At 37.2% G+C, this 19588-nt stretch overlaps 1 protein-coding gene across 5 annotated transcripts in view; it reads left to right on the top strand.

Moving 5' to 3' along the window:
• Positions 1 to 19588, top strand: part of WDPCP (WD repeat containing planar cell polarity effector) — a 236986-nt gene that overhangs the window by 151608 nt on the left and 65790 nt on the right. For all 5 annotated transcript variants that reach the window (XM_070429324.1, XM_070429323.1, XM_070429325.1 and 2 more), the window contains one exon: positions 16785 to 16887. In XM_070429324.1, coding sequence (XP_070285425.1) covers positions 16785 to 16887 — 103 coding nt within the window. The remainder of the gene's footprint in view (positions 1 to 16784; positions 16888 to 19588) is intronic.

The raw sequence follows: 19588 nt of genomic DNA, 5'->3' as shown, positions 1-19588 counted from the left end.
AGTTCCTTTACTTTGGTCTCAGCAATGATGTTTGGATAAGACATCAAAAGCATAGCAACAAAAGCAAAATGAATGAGACTACATCAAATTACAAAGCTTCTGTACAGCAAAGGAAACAGTCGATAATTTGAAAAGACAGTATACGGAATGGGAGAAAATATTTGCAAATCATGTATCTACTAAGGGATTAATATCCAAAACATATAAGGAATTCAGCAAAAAAAGATAAAATAATATGATGAAAAAATGAGCAAAGGACCTGAATGGACATTTTCCCAAAGAAAACATACAAATGGCCAACAGGTACATGAAAAGGTGCTCAACATTACTAATCATCAGGGGAATAAAAATCCAAATCACAATGAGATATCATCTCATACCTGCTATGATAATTTTATCAAAAAAAAGATTATAAATGTTGATAAGGATATGGAGAAAAGGGAACTTTTGTACACTGTTGGTGGGAATGTAAATTGATACAGCCATTTTGGAAGACAACATGGAAGTTACTAAAATAATTAAAAATAGAACTACCATGTGATCCAGCAATTCCATGTATGGATATATATCTGAAGGAAATGAAGTCAGTATCTCAAAGAGATAGCTATAATCCTGTGTTCAATGCAGCATCATTCACAACAGCCAAGATATGGAAACAACCTAAGTGTCCATTGATAGATGAATGAATAAAGAAAATGTCACACACACACACACACACACACACACACAGAGGAATATTATTTAGCCATAAAAATGAAGGAAATCTTGCCTTTTGCTACAACATAAATGAATCTGGAGGGCATTGTGATAAGTGAAAAAAGCTGGATAGAGAAAGACAAATACTGTATGATATCAGTTATATCTATGGTATAATCTTAAAAAGGACAAAGCTGATGTCATAGATATAGAAAAGAATGGTAGTTGCCAAGGGTGGTTAATGCTCCTCATGTCCTGTTTTTAAAATCTTTTACTACCCCAAGTTCTTGAAAATAGCCTCCTTTTTATTATCTAGAAGTTTTATTATTTTAATGTTAACATTGAAGCCTACAACCTACCTATATTAATTTTTTGGGTATGGCTCAAAATTAATTCTATCATATACAGGGTGTGGCAAAAGTAGGTTTACAATTTTGAGTATGTGAAACAGAGTTTATTTTTGTATTATTATTTATTAATGATTGTATTATTTTCCAAATGAACTGTAAATCTACTTTTGCCCCACCCTGTATATGACCATTTATTGACAAGACTGTCCTTTGTTTATTGCTTTACAGGACCACCATTGTCATAAACCAGGTGCCCATATCTGTGTATGTGTTGGTCTACTACTAGACTTTGTAACATTGCACCAATACCAAACTGTCTTAATTACTGAACTTTATAAGTATATCCAGTAGTTTGTTTAAATGTGTTGTCCTTATTCTAACTTCTTGTGATAGATGCTTAAATCATGGAGTTTTCAGCCTTTATTTTCTAACATATGCATTCAAGGTTATAATTTCCATTCATACATAGCTTTGACTGTGTTCTGATAATTTTTATGTTTTTTAAAAATATGTTATATGTTTTTATCATTATCGAGCTTAAAATACTTCTAACACTTTTGTTGTGAAATCTTTGCCCATGGTTTTTTAAAATTACCTTTCCTAATTTCAAACAATGAACTTTTTCTAGGAACACACACACACACACACACACACACACACACACACACCTTAACCTATTCTGTATTATATCAACCTTTTGAAATTTGTTGAAACTTCCTGTATGGCTCATTATATGGTCAGTGGTAAAATCTCAATCTTCATTGAAAAAACAAATGTATACTTTGCAGTTTACAATTGCCAGGAGCAGAGTTCTATATCAAATCAAGTTTGTTAGACTGTTCAATATTTCTGTATCTTCTCTGAGACTAGTGTAGTGTATTAAAATTTTCCACTGCGATTGTGGACTTGTCTGTTTAGCTTTATTTCAGTTTGCATATGCTTCATACATCCTTCCTATATTATATATCCACTAGAGGCCCAATGCACAAAATGCGTGCATGGGGGTAGGGGGAGAAGGGGGTCCCTCAGCCCAGCCTGCACCCTCTCCAATCCGGGACATCTCTCTCGCAATCTGGGACTGCTGGCTCCTAATTACTCACCTGCCTACCTGCCTGATCACCCCTAACCACTCTGCCTGCCGGCCTGATTGCCCCTAACTGCCTCTGCCTCAGCCCCTGCCACCATGGCTTTGTCCAGAGGATGTCCAGAAGATGTCTGGTCTAATTAGCATATTACCCCTTTATTAGTATAGATGTTTCCTTATACTTATTAGATCTCTTATAAGCAATATAAAGTTAGATATTTTTAATCAACTCTCACAATCTTTGTCTTTTAATTGGATTATTTAATTAAAATATTACATAAATGATAGTACACTTGTGTTTATCCCACCCTCTTTTCTATAGGTCCCACCTATTCTGTCCTTTTAACTAGTTAGATATCTTTTCCTTTTCTGTATTAACTATATTATTCTATTTTCCCCTTTAATACCTTATTAATTACATATTTACTATAATTTTTAAAATCCAACACACATACTTTATTCAGATTTCATCCATTGTTTTACTTGTGCTCTTTATTAAGAATTTTTCAGGTGTAGGATCCAATCTAAGATCACCTGTTGCATTTCAGTTGTCATGTCTCTTTAGCCTTCCTTCATCTGGGTCAGTCTTATTCTTTATCCTCTCACCTTTGACATTTTGAAGTGATGGGGCCAGTTATTTTGTAGAATGTCCCTCAACTTGGGTTCGTCTGATACTTCATTAGATTCAGGCTATGCATAGGTAGCAGGAATACCCCAGAAGTGACACTGTTTTTCTCATTGATCCTATCAGGTAGCAGATGACTGTGACCTGTTCCCATATTGGTGATGTTAACTTCAATCACCAAGTTCGGGCTTGTCCTCAAGTTTCTCTACTATAAAGTTACTATTTTCCCCTTTGTAATAACTAACCTGTCGAACAAGCATGTCAGACTCGAGGCTGGTGGGCCACAGGCCTTGTTTATTTAAACCTGCCGGCCGTGAGTTTGACATGCTTGCTGTAGAAGATTATTTGAAGTTATGTGCATATCCTGTTCCTTAAAGGACACCAATGGCTATTGCCTGTATCAAATTACTATAATGATTGCTATATAGTGATTTTTAAACTCTATCATTCCTTCTGCGTTTATTAGTTAACATTTTACTGTAAGGGTTGTTCCTTCTCCCATATTTATTTACTTCTGTCAATATGGACCCATGGATTCTGATTTTACACAATGGGTTCTAATCCGTTACTTAATTTTGATGCTCAGATTGTCCCAGGTTTGGTCAGTGGGCACTCCTCAGTTGGCTTCCATGCCTGTCATTATTTGACCACAGTCTTACTTCTGGCAGAAGGTGGTCCAGGTTACTTTCTCAGCCCCCAGCCCTGGACTCAGCCATTTTGCTGTGGACCCCTTGTTCTTTTTAGTGGGGAATGGCATTAAAACCTGAATTCTGGAGGCTAGGTGTGCTCAATATCACCAAGGTGTCATTGTTCATGTCCTTTCAGTGGACAGACTGGGGAAAATAGCCATTTCATGTTATTCTTGCCTTTCCACATTTTTTATTTGTAGCTCATTTCTCTCATCATGAAAAACCTGGCTCCCAACAAAATCTATGTTTACTCCTTTTGCTCAACTCTACAATACACATAAACTTGTTTCAGAATTACTATACTCACACCACTATTAACAATAAATATGCTAGCCTATTAAATCAAATTTAAGGTGAGTTGTTTTTTTTTGCAGTTCTTTTGGTCCCTTTATCTTCAGACTGAAGGGACTAAATGTACCATAGCCAAAAGTTACTTGGATTCTTTCTTTTCCACTTTTCTTTAATATGGTTGTTACCCTTTTTGTGTATAGTTAAGTTTATTTTTTTCTGTTTGTTTCCAACTTTGAAGTTTAAAAAATTACTTATTCATTTAGCTTTTGGCATTCTAATTATGATGTGTCTTGGTGTGGGCCTCTTTGGGTTCATCTTGTTTGGGACTGTCTATGCTTCCTGGGCCTGGATATCTGCTTCCTTTACCAAGTTGGGGAAGTTTTCAGCCATTATTTCTTCAAATAGGTTTTCGGTCCCTTTCTCTCTCTTTTCTCCCTTTTCCCTCTCTCCTCTCTTTCATGGTGCAAATGTTGATATGCTTGGTGTTGTCCCAGAGGTCCCTTAGACTATCCTCATTTCCTCATTTTTATTATTATTTTTTTCCTGTTCTGATTGGGTGTTATCCACTACCTTGTTTTCCAAATTGCTGATTGGATCCACTGTTTCATCTAATCTGCTGTTGATTCCATCTAATGTAGTCTTTATTTCTGATTGGTTCTTTTTGTTTTCTATCTCCTTTTTTAGATTTCTTATCTCTTTGTTGAAGTTCTCTTTGAGAACTTCATACCCATTATTTTCTACTTTTTACCTGATTGCCTGTCTCTGTTTCAGTTAGTTCTTTTTCTGTTTGTTTTTTTTCTGGTTTTGCATTTATGACGTACTAGGGGCCCAGTGCATGAACTCGTGCACCTTGAAAGGAACTGGGGGCTGTGAGGCTGCAGTGGGCACAGGGGTGGGTCTCAGCCCATCCTCTGCATCCCTGCCTGGCCCCTCCCACCACAGGCCCCGGTCCCCTGTCTTCCTGCAGCTCCGCTCCTGCCACCGCCACTCCCACACGCCGACAGTGCCAGCCCCACTCGCACCTGCGGATGGCTCGGAGTGATTGGGGCCAGCATCAGCAATGGGTGCAAGTGGGCTGACACCCTCAGGGGTGATCGGGGAAGGCAGCCACTGCTCGCACCCACTGACGATGCAGAGCAATTGGGGCCGGCACCAGCAGTGGGTGCGAGCAGGGCCAGTGCCATCAGTGGGTGTGAGCGGCGGCTGCTGCCCCGATCATCCCTCAGGAGCAGTGGGAGGTGGAGAAGCCCTCAGGAGCGATCAGGGCTGGCAGCTGCCACTCGCATCCACTGATGGCGCCGAGCAATTGGGACCAGCACCGGGCACTGGCAGTGGGTGCAAGCGGGGCCGGCGCCAGCAGCAGGTGCAAGCGCCGGTGGGACTGCGGTGCATGGGAGCAAAGAATTTTCAGTAACCACCAGAGGCTTGCTTTCATGACAGCAGCCAGTTCCCCACCGTGGCCTGGCGCCCCCGCTCACCTGCTCCACCATCCCACCGTGGCTGATGCCCACCATGTTCCGCACACGCCCCCTGGTGGTCAGCGCACGTCATAGCAACCGGCTGTTCAGTTGTTCCCGTTATTCCGCCGTTCAGTCTGTTTGCATATTAGCCTCTTATTTTATAAGATTTCTCTGTCTCCTCATTGTTACTCTGTGTTTGTTTCTATGAATTAGGCAAAACAGCAATCTCTCCTGTCTTGAAGGAGTGACCTTATGTAGAAACTACCTCTTTGTAGAGTGCATATGCCAAATGTCTTTAGCAGGCCAGCTGGAGCTCGGGTGTGTGTGGGCCACAGTGAGTGGAGTGGCAAACCTTACCAGGGCATGGGGCTATAGCTGGAGTGGGTCAGGACAAGAGGCAAGCTGTACTGGGACCACCTTGACAGGCCAGTTGGAGTTGTAGCTGGAGTGGGCTCAGGCCTTGGGTAGTCCCTGGGGCAAGCCACACTGGGACCTGAAGCTGAAGATAGATCAGGTGTGAGCTATAGGAATTTCCAGAGGTAAGCCTCCAGTGCTGTAGCTGAAGCCCGTGTGGTCTTCAGGAAGTCCTAGGAACAAGCCACACCTAGGTGGGAGTTGTAACTAAGGAGGGTTTAAGCTGAGGGGAGTCCCAGGGGGCAAGTCTCACATCTGGAAGCGGCAGGGAGATGTTTCTGTGTGGTCTCTCTTGTGTTTGTTGTGCAGAAGCTGTTCAGTCAACCCTCAGTTCTTCTTCAGGGGAGTTGCTCTGTCTGTGGGTGTAAATTAAATGCGTTTTTGGGAAGAGGTGAGTTCAAGGTCTTCCTATGCCACCATCTTAGAATGGAAGCCTCCTATAATTTTTTTTCTCTTGACTAATGTCTTTTTTTTTTTATTGTTGACTAATGTCTTTTTGATGGGTCTTTTTGTTGTTGTTTAAGATCATTTGGTCTTATTTCTTTCCTCTTTTTTAATGTATTTGTTTATTTTTAAGTATTTTGGGCATACAATATTATATTTTAGTTATAGTAGTTTCAGGTGTACAACATAAGTATTCTACATTTATTATACCTTACAATGTGGTCACCTCACTAATTCTAGCAATCATCTGTCACCATGCGAACTTATCACAATGCTGGTGACTATATTCCCCTTCACCCTTTTCACCCACCTCCCTATCACCCTTCCCTCTGGCAATCATCCATTTGGTCTCTGTTTCTATAAGTTTGTTTTTGTTTTGCTAATTTTAAAAAATTGAATGTTGGACATGGTGTTATTTTACCTTCAGAAAGAATTTGCCTTTGCTTCTGGCAGATAGTTGGGGCAAGGGTTAAACACCACCATTCTAGGGCTGAGTTTATTTGAACCTGAGCTTCAGTCTGAGAGCTGGTTTGTTTCCACTTGATACTTATATCAAGAGTGTAGCCCCTCAGGAATCCTAGCTGAAAGCCCAGCCTCCTCCACAGGCCCTGAAGTATAACTTTGTACCCTCAGCCCAATGACTCTACCTGAAATTTCCTGCAGTTTCTTAACTTCTCAAACACTACTTTCTGCTAAGTTTCTCAGCCTGTTGGCCGCCAATTACAAATTGGCAAGTGCTTTGAAAAGCAAAAGCAGCACCAAATGTCAGGCTTATAGTCTAGGTTTTGCTTCTGTCTAGGATCTTGGTCTTTAAATACTCACTGTAGTTCTCTCATGTCTTTAAACAGAATATTTAAAAGTATTTCATCCAGCTGTTCTAGTTGCTTTCAGCAAGAGTATTGTTCTGATATATCCTTATCTGGATAACTAGAATCAGAAGCTCTGCAATATATTTTTGGAAGGTGAGTGAAGTATTAAACTTGGCACTAGCTGCTTTCCAATTCTAGATAACTCCCTGCAGTATGGTACTTATTATGTTTGAACTATTAATTACTAAGAGACTTAAATGTCACAAATTCTACTTTTAAGCATGACATGTCATCAATTTTATGCCAAAATAGATCAAATGAAATTATATGAAGTATGTTTACTAGGGTTTATCACTTGGTTATATTGAAAGTGCTAAAGAGAAAGACCTAATTTTTTCACATTTTAACTAATTTTCAATAAAATAAATACATTTTCAGGTCCTTAAGAATTGTTTTAATCTTGTAAGATTAACAATGCAAGTCTTTCCCTTTCATAAGAGTAGAAGATATTGGTGTTGATGCCTGCTTAAAATTTATAGTCTGTCTTGCTCAAGGGCATGCCAGGTGCTTTGTAATTACCAGCAAAAAAATCATTTTATATCACAGAATTAAAGGAGTTAACTCTTTTTGATCACCTACAAACTGCCAGGCATTATGCCAAAGGCTTTCTATAAGTTACCTTATTTAATTTCCATAATAATCCTAATAGGTATAATAATTCTATTGAATAATTCTATACCTATTTTATAGTTGATAAAACTGAGCAAATTTTCCTTGCCAATTTTTCTCCAGGTTAGGGTGACATTTTCTTCTTCTCATGTCTAGTCTATCTATTGGAAGCTAGATTTTATGAATTTTGAGTTAAGTGCTGGATTTTGTTGTATTCCATTAAATAGTATAAAGTTGGGAATATTTTTGCACTCATCTTTAGCCATAGAAATCCCTTCCAACTTGATCCTGAGTTTTGTTGGGATGACTCCAGTAGTATGTTAGCGTTCTTGTATGACAGGGCATCCCCAACCTGGAATCAACCATATGTATCTATATACAAGTATTTTTGATTTTAGTAGGAAATAGTCAATAGGGTTCAGAGAGTGGGTGCTAGTGTGCTTAGTTCACTGAGTTACTATTGTTATCCAGGGAAAGAGCTAGAACAAGGATAGTCAGACTTTTTTGTAAAGGACCAGATAGCATTTTAGGCTTTGCAGGCCACGTAGTCTTCGACACTATTCAACTCTACCATTGTAGTTTGAAAGCAGACACAGACAATATATGAATAAATGAATATGGCTGCATTTTAATGACATTTTATTTGCAACAGTTGGTTGTAGGTTGGGTTGGGTTCATAGGCTGTAATTTGCTGACCTTGTTATACAACATTTATAGACAATGGTTGCTAAATATTTCTACAAATATTATTCCTATTAGAATAATCATGAAAACATTTTAAGATTTCTTTGCAATTCCTTTGTTCTTAAAGATATCCCACAAAAGATAAAATATGTCTATATTTTAAATAGACTTGAAATAGCTTTTTGCATGAAGTTGTGCCATAAATTTGATATACTGAGTCCATTAATTTTGTTTTTGATGTTCGAGGAATACTTTTTGTTTTTATTTTATAACTATGTATAATTGGTTCTAAAATCAGATCTTTAAAAATGGTGCATTCCATGAGGTCTAGCTTCAGTCTTTGCTTTCTTTACATTTTTCCTCTCCTTCTCCCTTAAGCTGCCACTTTTGGTTGATCCTTCATTTATAGAAGATATATATGCATATATATTAATCTATGCCCCTGTTGTTTTTTAATAAAACCTGTTTTAGTAGCATACTAATACATTGTTTGGCTACTTAATGTTTTTAATTCAAAATATCCTGGGGATCACCCCATAGCATTTTTATAGAAAGACTGGGATGTTTCGTTTTTGTTTTTTAATATATTTTATTGATTTTTTTACAGAGAGAAAGGGAGAGGGATAGAGAGTTAGAAACATCGATGAGAGAGAAACATTGATCAGCTGCCTCCTGCACACCCCCCACTGGGGATATGCCCACAACCAAGGTACATGCCCTTGACCAGAATCGAACCTGGGACCCTTCAGTCCGCAGGCCGACGCTCTATCCACTGAGCCAAACCGGTGAGGGCAAGACTGGAATGTTTTTAAGGTTATGATAATAACATAGTTGACTCTTGAAAACTGAGGGCTAGAGAACAACTCTTCATGCAGTAAAAAATAATCTGCATATAACTTTTGACTCCCCAAAAAACTTAACTACAGTTAGACCTCAGCATCCAAAGGGAATTGGCTCCATGATCCTTTGGGGATACTCAAAACCCTTATATAAAAAAGCATAGAATAATGCATACAGTTGGCCCTATGCATCTGCAGATTCCCAATCATGGACCAAAAATACTGTTTTCAATCTGTGTTAGGTTGAATCCACAGATGTGAAACCTGTAAATACAGAGGGCTGATTGTATTTATTGAGATAAGTGCACCCATGCAGTTCAAATCTATGTTGTTTAATGGTATATAAAACAGTGGAATAAGTATGGAAGCGTAGTGAAATATGAATAATTTTCTATTAAAAATCTAAATGGCTAAAAATTAATTCAAAATAAATGAATTTAAATAGTCTAGTAGCTGCCGAAACCGGTTTGGCTCAGTGGATAGAGCGTCGGCCTGTGGACTGAAGGGTCCCAGGTTCGATTCTGGTCAAGGGCATGTACCTGGGTTGTGGGCACATCCCCAGTAGGAGATGTGCAGGAGGTAGCTGGTCGATGTTTCTAACTCTCTATCTCTCTCCCTTCCTCTCTGTAAAAAATCAATAAAATATATTTTTTAAAAAATAGTCTAGTAGCCCCAAAGAGAAAATTTAAACAAGCCCCAAATATAACTCTTGAAAAGAAATCATATGTTTTATTTATGAGTCCTATGAAAACTTCCAAAAACTTAGTCTAATATGAAGGCATGTGCCATTCCAAGTAAATTAATTTGGTAACAAAATATAAGTTCTTCCCATATATTTTCACATTTAAAATGATTATTCATTGTTCTTATATAAGAAAGAGTATGAAACATTATGTAGACACTAAGAACTAATTACTAAAATTTATCTTAATATAACTATGATATAAAGTATTTAATATACTTGCTTATCTTGAAATTTACTTTTTCCTCATATCTACAAAATATGAAAATTCTATAATATTAACACATTATCAAATATTTTATTCTCAATTCTTAAAATTTCTTATTGATCATATTTGCCCTATGAAAAGAAATGTTATTTTTAAATAAGTAGAACAGGAATGGTATCAACATTTTATTTTATCTGTACTTGAAATAGAGCATTGTGAACTTGAATGTTCTGAAAGCAAAATTTTTGGCGAAACTTAAACTTAGAAAGCTGAAGGTTATGAATTTAAATTTTCAATTAGCAATTGATTTTAACTAAGTAAAATATTACAGCAGAGAAGGGCAGAACATGGTAATCTTAAATATGTATATGGCCATTTTGTAATTTACCATTTACCAAGTTGACATATTAGTATCATCATTTAGCTATTGCATGTCTTTCTTCATGCTTCTGCATCTCATGAATACTCAGACGTGAAAATTAGAAAAGGTTATAACAACATTAATATATTATAGTTGTCATTATCTGTCAATGACTGATCTACAGTATAATTTAAAGATGAAAAACCTATTCAAGATTTTTTTTAGTGCTAAATGCTTTTTGTTGTAAATTTGCATATTCATTCTAGTAGTACACTCAAAGTCATCTGTGAAGGTAATGAGAACCCAGGAACAGCAAGTTTTTTATTTTAGATCTTAGATGATACAGACAGATATGTGTAAATGTAAAACCTGGATCATGACCAGAGATTACTGGTGTTTGTTATCTTTTGTTCAGAGGAAGCCAATTTCACTTAATTGTGCTAAATGATTATACTAATCATTTTAGTAAATGGTAAGTTATAAAATTGTCATTGAGAAAGAATGGCAGAAATTAAATGGGTCATTCTTCTGAATATTTTCCTGAAAACTTCTGTCCAAGTTAGTAACACTTTTATAATAAAATCATCCACCAACTAAGTAACCCTTAGCTATCAAATATCAACCTTGCCCTAGCCAGTTGCTCAGTGGTTAGAGCGTTGGCCCATGGACTGAAGTGTTGCAGGTTCAATCCCAGTCAAGGGCATGTACCTTGGTTGCAGGCTGGATCCCCGGCCCCGGGTTTGGGTGTGAGCGGGAGGCAACCAATTGATGTGTCTCTCTCACATCGATGTTTCTCTCTCTCTGTCTCTCCCCCTCCCTTCCACTCTCCCTAAAAAATCAATGGAAAAAATATCATTGGGTGAGGATTAATAACAAAAAAATACCAACCTTAACAGAAGTTTGGAAGAAGTTTATTTCAACCCTCACAGATGACTTTGAGGGGGCTCAAGACTTCAGTGCAGATATGGTAGAAATAGCGAGGGAAATAAAATTGGAAGTGGAGTCTTGAAGATATGACTGAATTGTTGCAATCTCATGCTAAAACTTGAATGGCTGAGAAGTTGCTTCTGATGGATGAGCAGAGAAAGTGGTTTATTGAGATGGAATCTACTCCTGAAGATGCTGTGAAGAACGACAGCCAAGGGTTTAGAACAGTATTTAAACTTGGTTGGTAAAGTAGGATCAGGGCTTGCGAGGATTGACTCCAGTTTTGAAAGAAGACTTACTGTGAGTAAAATGCTCTCAAACAGCATCCAATGTTACCGAGAAATCCTTCATGAAACGAAGAGTCAATGGATGCTGCAAACTTCATTGTTGTCCTGTTTCAGAAATTGCCACAGCCACTTCAGCCTTCAGTAACCACCACCCTGAACAGTACCCATCAACATCAAGACCCTCCCTTCACCAGCAAAAAGATTATAACTCATGAAGACTCAGATGATGGGGGTTAGCATTTCTTAGCAACAAAGTATTTTTTAACTAAGGTGTGTACATTTTTTAGACATAATGCTGTTGTACACTTACTAGACTACAATATAGTATGAACATAACTTTTATGTGCACTGAGAAAACAAATTTTGTATGACTGGTTTTATTGCACTATTTACTTCATTGTGGTGGTCTGGAACCAGACCCTCAATATCTCTGATCTATGTCTGTTTATAGTCAGGAGGCCTACAAGTATCACCAAGTAAATAGACTGTATAGTGTGTTCCAAACAGAAAGATTAAGAAATGAAAACCTTCATGGTATAGATATAATAACTTAAGAAGTGTTAAGGTTTACCTTCTTCAAATTAATGATCCAATTATCACAATTAAAAAATAAAGAGGAGTAATCATAGAATTGAGGAAGAATGCCAGAGTGAGAGAAAATGTTCCGGAAATAATTTGTGGACCACAGATCTTAGAACCAACACCTATATCACTGCTAAATACAAAGTACTAGCATGAGTAACTCATGAAGAAAAACCATTTTCATGTGGGTATATTTCTTTTTCTTTGGTTTATATGTCTGCATACCAGTGTTATATAGTCTTTTTTTTTTAATTAAATCTTTATTGTTCAGATTATTACATAACTCCCCTCCTCCCAGTTCCCACTCCACCCTCCGCCCTCACTCCCCACCCACTGTCCTCATCCATAGGTGCACGATTTTTATCCAGTCTCTTCCCGCATCTCCCACACCCCTTTCCCCCCAAGAATAGTCAGTCTATTCCCTTTCTATGTCCCTGATTCTATTATAATCACCAGTTCATTCTGTACATCAGATTATTTATTCACTTGATTCTTAGATTCACTTGTTGATAGATGCATATTTGTTGTTCATAATTTGTATCTTTACCTTTTTCTTTTTCTTCCTCTTCTTAAAGGATACCTTTCAGCATTTCATATAATACTGGTTTGGTGGTGGTGAACTCCTTTAGCTTTTTCTTATCTGTTAAGCTCTTTATCTGACCTTCACTTCTGAATGATAGCTTTGCTGGATAAAGTAATCTTGGTTGTAGGTTCTTGGTATTCATCACTTTGAATATTTCTTGCCACTCCCTTCTGGCCTGCAAAGTTTCTGTTGAGAAATCAGCTGACAGTCGTATGGGTATTCCCTTGTAGGTAATTGAGTCTCTTTCTCTTGCTGCTTTTAAGATTCTCTCTTTGTCTTTTGCTCTTGGCATTTTAATTATGATGTGTCTTGGTGTGGTCCTCTTTGGATTCCTTTTGTTTGGGGTTCTCTGCGCTTCTTGGACCTGTAAGTCTATTTCTTTCACCAGGTAGGGGAAGTTTTCTGTTATTATTTCTTCAAATAGGTTTTCGATATCTTGCTCTCTCTCTTCTTCTGGCACCCCTATAATTCGGATGTTGGTATGCTTGAAGCTGTCCCAGAGGCTCCTTACACTATCTTCGTATTTTCGGATTCTTTTTTCATTTTGCTTTTCCGGTTGGGTGTTTTTTGCTTCTTCGCATTTCAAATCTTTGACTTGATTCTTGTGCTCCTCTGGTCTGCTGCTGGGTGTCTGTATAATATTCTTTATTTCAGTCAGTGTATGCTTAATTTCTAGTTGGTTCTTTATTATAACATCGAGGGTCTCATTAGATTTCTTGTAGATCTCATTAAGTTTATCGGCAGTTTCTAGAAAATTATTGAAAGACCTTAAATGTGTGGTTTTGAGCTCCATATACTCCAATTCTGACTTCTGTGTCCTGTTTTTTTGTCTCCGCATTTTTTATGCTTTCTTGGTGCACCCCCTAGTGGTTTTTGTGTGCAGTCTTGTTGTAGTTAAGCCTTGATTGTTGTAGGTAATTACTACTTGACCTCCAGGCCAACTGGCTGTGCAAATCAGCTGTGTCTGCAGTGGAAGAACTGTCCTCTAGGGAGGTGCTAATCTAGCCTTTGCCTGAGGCTATCCGACAAATGCCTCTGTGCAGGGCTTGGGCGGGGCAGGTCCCAGGGGATCAACAGGGCGGGTGGAGCAAGCAGTTATGGCTGCTCTCGGTCCTGTCCCCAGGGGCTCTGCCTCTCAGAGTTCCAACAACCACTGCAAACCTCCGAGAGAAAGCTGCCTTCGAGTTCCGACCAAAGCCAGACAGTCCCGCTTCTCCCGTTTGAGTCTGGGTCCCTAGAGACTCGCCCGGATCTGGAGCTCAGAGTCTGAGGCTCCCTCCCGATTGAAACAGACAACCGCGCCCTCAGCCGCCAGCCAGCTCCACGTGCACCTCCGCACCTTAGTATTTTACTTCAGCACTGCGCCTCCTCTGAGTCTCGGTATGCTTTCCTCTTTCCTCCTAGTTGTAGAACTTCCACTCAGCCAGCCTTCTTGATGATGTCCGTTCCGTCTTTTAGTTGTATTTTTGAAGTGGTTGTTCAAGGCAGCAAACTCCAGCGTTAACCTATGCCGCCATCTTGGTGGGGTTTTTTTTCCAGTGTTATATAGTCTTAATGTTAACCAGAATAAACCTTAGATAGTCTTGACTTTGTTTTTAAATATGAATTTTAAGATCTACTTGTAAGTCCCATAAATTCCTTGAAGGGATTTTGATTGGCATTCCACTGATTTTTACAGATTAATTGGAGTCAGAATTGCTATCTTCATTATGTATAGTCTTCCCAGCCATAAACGGATATATGTCTGTATTTTAATCAGGTGTTTATGTCACTCCATAATGGTTGATAATTTCTCCTCAAATGTATTACATATCTTTTGCTTATTTTCAGCTAAGAATCACATAGAAATATTGCCAATGAGAAAAAAAGCCACCTAACTAATTTTATAAGTGTAGTAACCTTGATAACAGCTAAGGGATTGTTAGCAGTGAAACTCAAGTAAAGTCATAGACTTTTATTAATTGTGAAATAGATGCAAAAGTTTTAAATGCAATACTAGCAAATTGAATACAGTGGCATATTTTAAATTATTAATAATCTCTTCATTGAATATAGGGACCTATTATGAAAGTATCATAATACTCTGGATTGGTGTATATTTACATTGCTTCCAATTTTTCATTGTCATATAAGTTTTGCTCTCATCACCAATCTTGGACATAGAGTGTCACATCATTTCCTTAGGAAGATTTCCCAAAAGTATATGTAGGCAGATTTTAAATTATGATATGTTGTTAAAATGTGGAATCAGCAGTGTTTTTCTGTAAAGGACCAGATAGCAAATATTGCAGGCTATGGGACAAGAGGAAAAATCGAAGTTTATTATATATATGTATATATAACAAGAAAATAAATTTCCATAAATCTTTACTGATAAAATTAAAATATAATAATTGAGTATAATTTTTGTAAGACAAGTCTATGAATGTGAATAATGGAATTTGGTGGGGATAACATTTCATTCAATTAGGGTTGAAAGTCAGTGTTCTCTATTATCAAAATCTATTGCAAATGTTCATCTGTTAATGCTCATCTGTGATGAAATTTTACATATTTCACCTTTACAAATTTCTTTCTTCAAAGATAGGAATTGCCATATATTGATATCAATCTATGAGAGGTCATTTTTAGAATTCTATTAGCTAAAAGACTAGCCTGCCTTTTAGCATGTCATTACATTGCACATTAATCACTTCAGATTAAAATTCTTCAATCACACTGTTAAATAGATTTTGGAATATGGAAATTTCTTTGCACTTGCATCAAGGTTGAGAAACTCTGCTGTGGATTAAAATTGGAAAATATGTTGCTGGGAATTTGTGTAGAAATGGAGATCTCAGGTCTTTTTTTTTTTTTTTTTAGCTTTTGACAGTGCAGGAAATGTACAATAGCCTGACATTACTTTTAAGTCAAACAATGTTAGTTCTCATTGAAACTTTATCACTGTATTAGGTTTCACATATAAGTAGTTTTGCCTTATAGTTTTAGGTTGAAACATTTTCAAGTCTGCAGCATAAGCTAATTTGAAAGCCATTCAAAATTAAATAAGAGCACGGTTCTTCAACCATTTAAAAATGTAAACATCATTCTTAAGGACTGTAGAAAAGGCAGGCTATATTTAGCCCATAGGCCATAGTTTATCAACCCCTGCTGCATAAATTCTTACATTCCCAGTAAATATAAGTGCCTATCTCCCCACAAACTTTGCAAACGGTAAATATTAAAGTTTAATTTGAAGTTACATTTTTTAAATTTGTATTTGAGTATTAATACAGAGAAATAGTTTTTATGATTATAGGTTATTTATATTTCATTGTAAACTGACTGCTCATATTCTTTTTCCATTTTTATTGCAGTAAAATTATCGTTCCAATAATCATTCTGTGTAACAAAAATGTTCTAAGTCCATCCAGTACTCCTTTCATATTGAAAGACCTGCCATTGCCTAGTATAACTTTTATTTATCCTTCAAGACTCAGATCAAGGATCAGTTCCTTCTCTTTTGCTTCATAGCACTTTAATTCATTAACTGTTGCTTACAGTGGTCTCCCCACTGGGCTCAGAGCTTCTTGAAACCGGGTATTGTAATTGAGCTGTGTACTCCAAAAACCGCTGGCAGTTAGGAGGCAATGATTTGTTGACGGAATGAGTTCAAATAGTAGTATTAATAATCTTATCAAAATAATATGTGTTAGACACATAAATATCAGACACAGATTTGGTACTAGTATTCCAAACAACTGAATTTTGAAGAAGCTGAGGTTTTTCTTCATTAAAATCTCCCCACAGGGAAAACAGTAATTAAGATTTCTATTCCCTAACAAAAATGAGTATGTCAAACATTTGATTTAAAGATTTTATTTGTATAAATAATTGCCATTAGTTATAGCTATAATCTCCATTTCAAGAAAATTAAAATACAAAAAAGAATATTCGTCTGCTTTGTAATCTGAACAATAAATTCTTCCTTTCAAAATCTCCTTTGTAACTTAACCAACATTCACTTTGGATTAATCTTTTATTTTGCTCTCTTTCCAAAGGACATCCATTACCTTGCACTAGATAAGGGTGAATTGGCACTAGCTGAAGTGGCAAGAAAAAGAGCTCGAGACATTGATGCAGAATCAATAACCTCTGGAGTAGGTAAGAATTCATGCTGGGTTTTTTTAAAGTGCTTTTTGTTTTAATCAATACTTATTCAGTATCATTTCTGTTTATGTTTGTAGGTCATGGTTGGTTAATTTGAATTACTTTCTTTGTAAAGATAGTGTCTTTAAAAAAACAAAAGAATTAAGCCAGGCTAAGTAGTACAATATAAATATGTAAGTTGGAATTGTGTTAATATGAAAATTGATGATCAGTGATTAATCACCATTTAGCAAAAAGTAAAAAGGACTTTGTTCTCTTCATATGATTTTGAGAGAAACAGAGTTTATTATCAGCTATTCCTGGCCCAACACAGGAATTTATATAATCCTTTATTTATACACATAGACATGTCATATCTCAAAAAGAATTCTCCCCTGTATCAGACAAAGTACTTCATATGGGATTTTACTTAGAAATTCCTAGAGTCATTTTACAATGTAGTCTTCCAAAGAGAACAAATAAAAAGCCTAACTTGAATCTAAAGGTCCATTCAAAACTTCATAACATAGAAAAGTGATCGTTTTTAAAAACTATTATAATATCAACATGACCTTCCTTTTTCTAAACTCAGTTTATCTAATGGGACTAAATCTGGAAGTCCTGATCTCTAGATAACCCAATTCGTATTCTTGTATTTCCTATTCCTGGGTTAGGCAAAGCACCCTCAGAACTGTAACAGATTTAATTTCTTTGTGGAACTTCTGCAAAGTTCCTCTCCATTGATAGGTCATCTTGTGCTTTGTTTTTTGGAATGCTGTTGCAGGAAAAGGGAGCACTTTTCAGCTTCTGTCTAACATCACCACCAGCCCTCCCGGCCTTCAAGGTGGTACTGAAGGGCTCAAAGCCATTACCACCAGGGTAGCTATAAACTTCAATATCAAAGCTGACAATTGCTTACCAGAAAGGTGATTCCAGTCTGCCCTAACTCTGAAGGGGTTCCAGATTGATGCATAAACCACTTTCAAAATCTCTATTCCTAATCAATAAGAAATAGTATTAATATAATGTTACATACTATTGATACAATATTACATAAGAATAACTCCAATTGACCTATTACTGTATCTTGTTAACTATATTGATGTGCCTCCAAATAATAACAGCTAATATTTTTTACATGTTTACTATGGGCCAAACACTAACTTAATCCTTACATTTCTGTGAGGTAGGTACATTTTTATGCGAAGTCACTTTTAACTAAATAATGAAACCATACCACATTAATAGGAAGTATGATGTTATATGATGTGGTTACAAATATCCTCCATCCCTATCCCTCTAGCCATTTGGGAAAATACAGGAGAAAGGTTAATTCATAGCAAATTTTATGGGACTTTTCCTTAGTTATGTACCCTGCCTTTTCCACCAGGGTATCAGATACAATGGAGGACATCTCTGCATTTACTAGTAAAAGCTATTTAAAGTTACCAGGGGTCAAAAGGAATATGAAGAGATTACCATGAGATACTGTGCACCAAAATGTGCCTTGTGCATTCTTTCATCAGGTTGCTGTGGCCAGCTGACAATTCCCAGCCAGAGAGCTTGGGGTGCCCTCTTGGAGCTCTGCTTCATTTCTAGCCAATTACTTTTTCTTCACTGAAACCTTGTTACTCCCCAATTTTCAGTGTTTTTGGACTTACTCTTTGACCTGGATTACTATCCCTTAACAAAGATAGCACTCCATGCCAACAGTAACTATCAAAAGGTGCACATCTTAGGTGAATGGTCTACTCTACTTTTGTTCCAAAAAACTGGAGTGTCTTCCAATGGAATTAGGAGAGAGTATCTGGTTTCATTATAGTCTCTTCCATACAGCCCAAATCATGCTGGGAAAAGTGAATTTTCTCTCAGATTACCTGAGTTTAATTAAACTTTGGTCTCATAAACTTTTCCAAAAGCAGAAAGTAATTAAGCTTTGGCTTTCAAAAGGGTTCTCTGCTGCAAGCAAGAGGACAAGTTATGTAAGATATCGAAAGAATATTTAATTGTATATATGTACCACATCTTCTATCAAAGGACACTGCAGTTGTTTCCATATCTTGGCCAAATATATGATAACAGAAAATGATTTGACTTTGGATGGTGGGCACACAATGCAATGTATAGATCATGTATCACTGGAAACCTATATAACCTTATTAACCAATTTCACCCTAATAAATTTAATTTTAAAAAATAAGAAATATATACCAGAATAAGTAGAACAGATGTGTCATTAACACTGACCATATTAAGAATGATGATGATTTGAAAGAGTATTATTAAGCATACCAATATTAAACCATGATGAAATGGTTCATAGTCAGTTCACAGCTTTAGGAATGACATCAGGAACACTATGCAGAAGTCCAAAGATGGTGAAGAATGACTCAGCACAGGGATCCTGGCACTCCTCAGGCGACTCTGAGTCCACCCGAGTCCTATGTAAGTGGCTGCAAACGAAATTTTGTGCATTGGTCCTTTAAGAGGGTGCCTGTGTCTCCAGCAGACTCTGTCTCTCCCTGGCAGACAGATACCCCACTGCTTTCCACAGCCAGATGTTGTGTGAGCGCCTCTTCCCATCTCTGGGCTAGGGAACCCGGCTTGGGGTTTAGGCTTCACACTTCTCAGGGGAACCTCCCACAGGTAAGATATCCATCCAGAACCTCAGCCACTGCCCATGGGAGCAGGCCTAGCCTTTTTTGAGTCTCTGCCC

The sequence above is a fragment of the Myotis yumanensis genome, unplaced genomic scaffold (assembly GCF_028538775.1).
Source record: "Myotis yumanensis isolate MYYU_CA2020_CCGP unplaced genomic scaffold, mMyoYum1.0.hap1 SCAF_11, whole genome shotgun sequence".
Lineage (NCBI taxonomy): Eukaryota > Metazoa > Chordata > Mammalia > Chiroptera > Vespertilionidae > Myotis > Myotis yumanensis.
The sequence above is the reverse complement of the archived record's forward strand: the minus strand, read 5'-3'. Positions and strand labels throughout refer to the sequence as shown.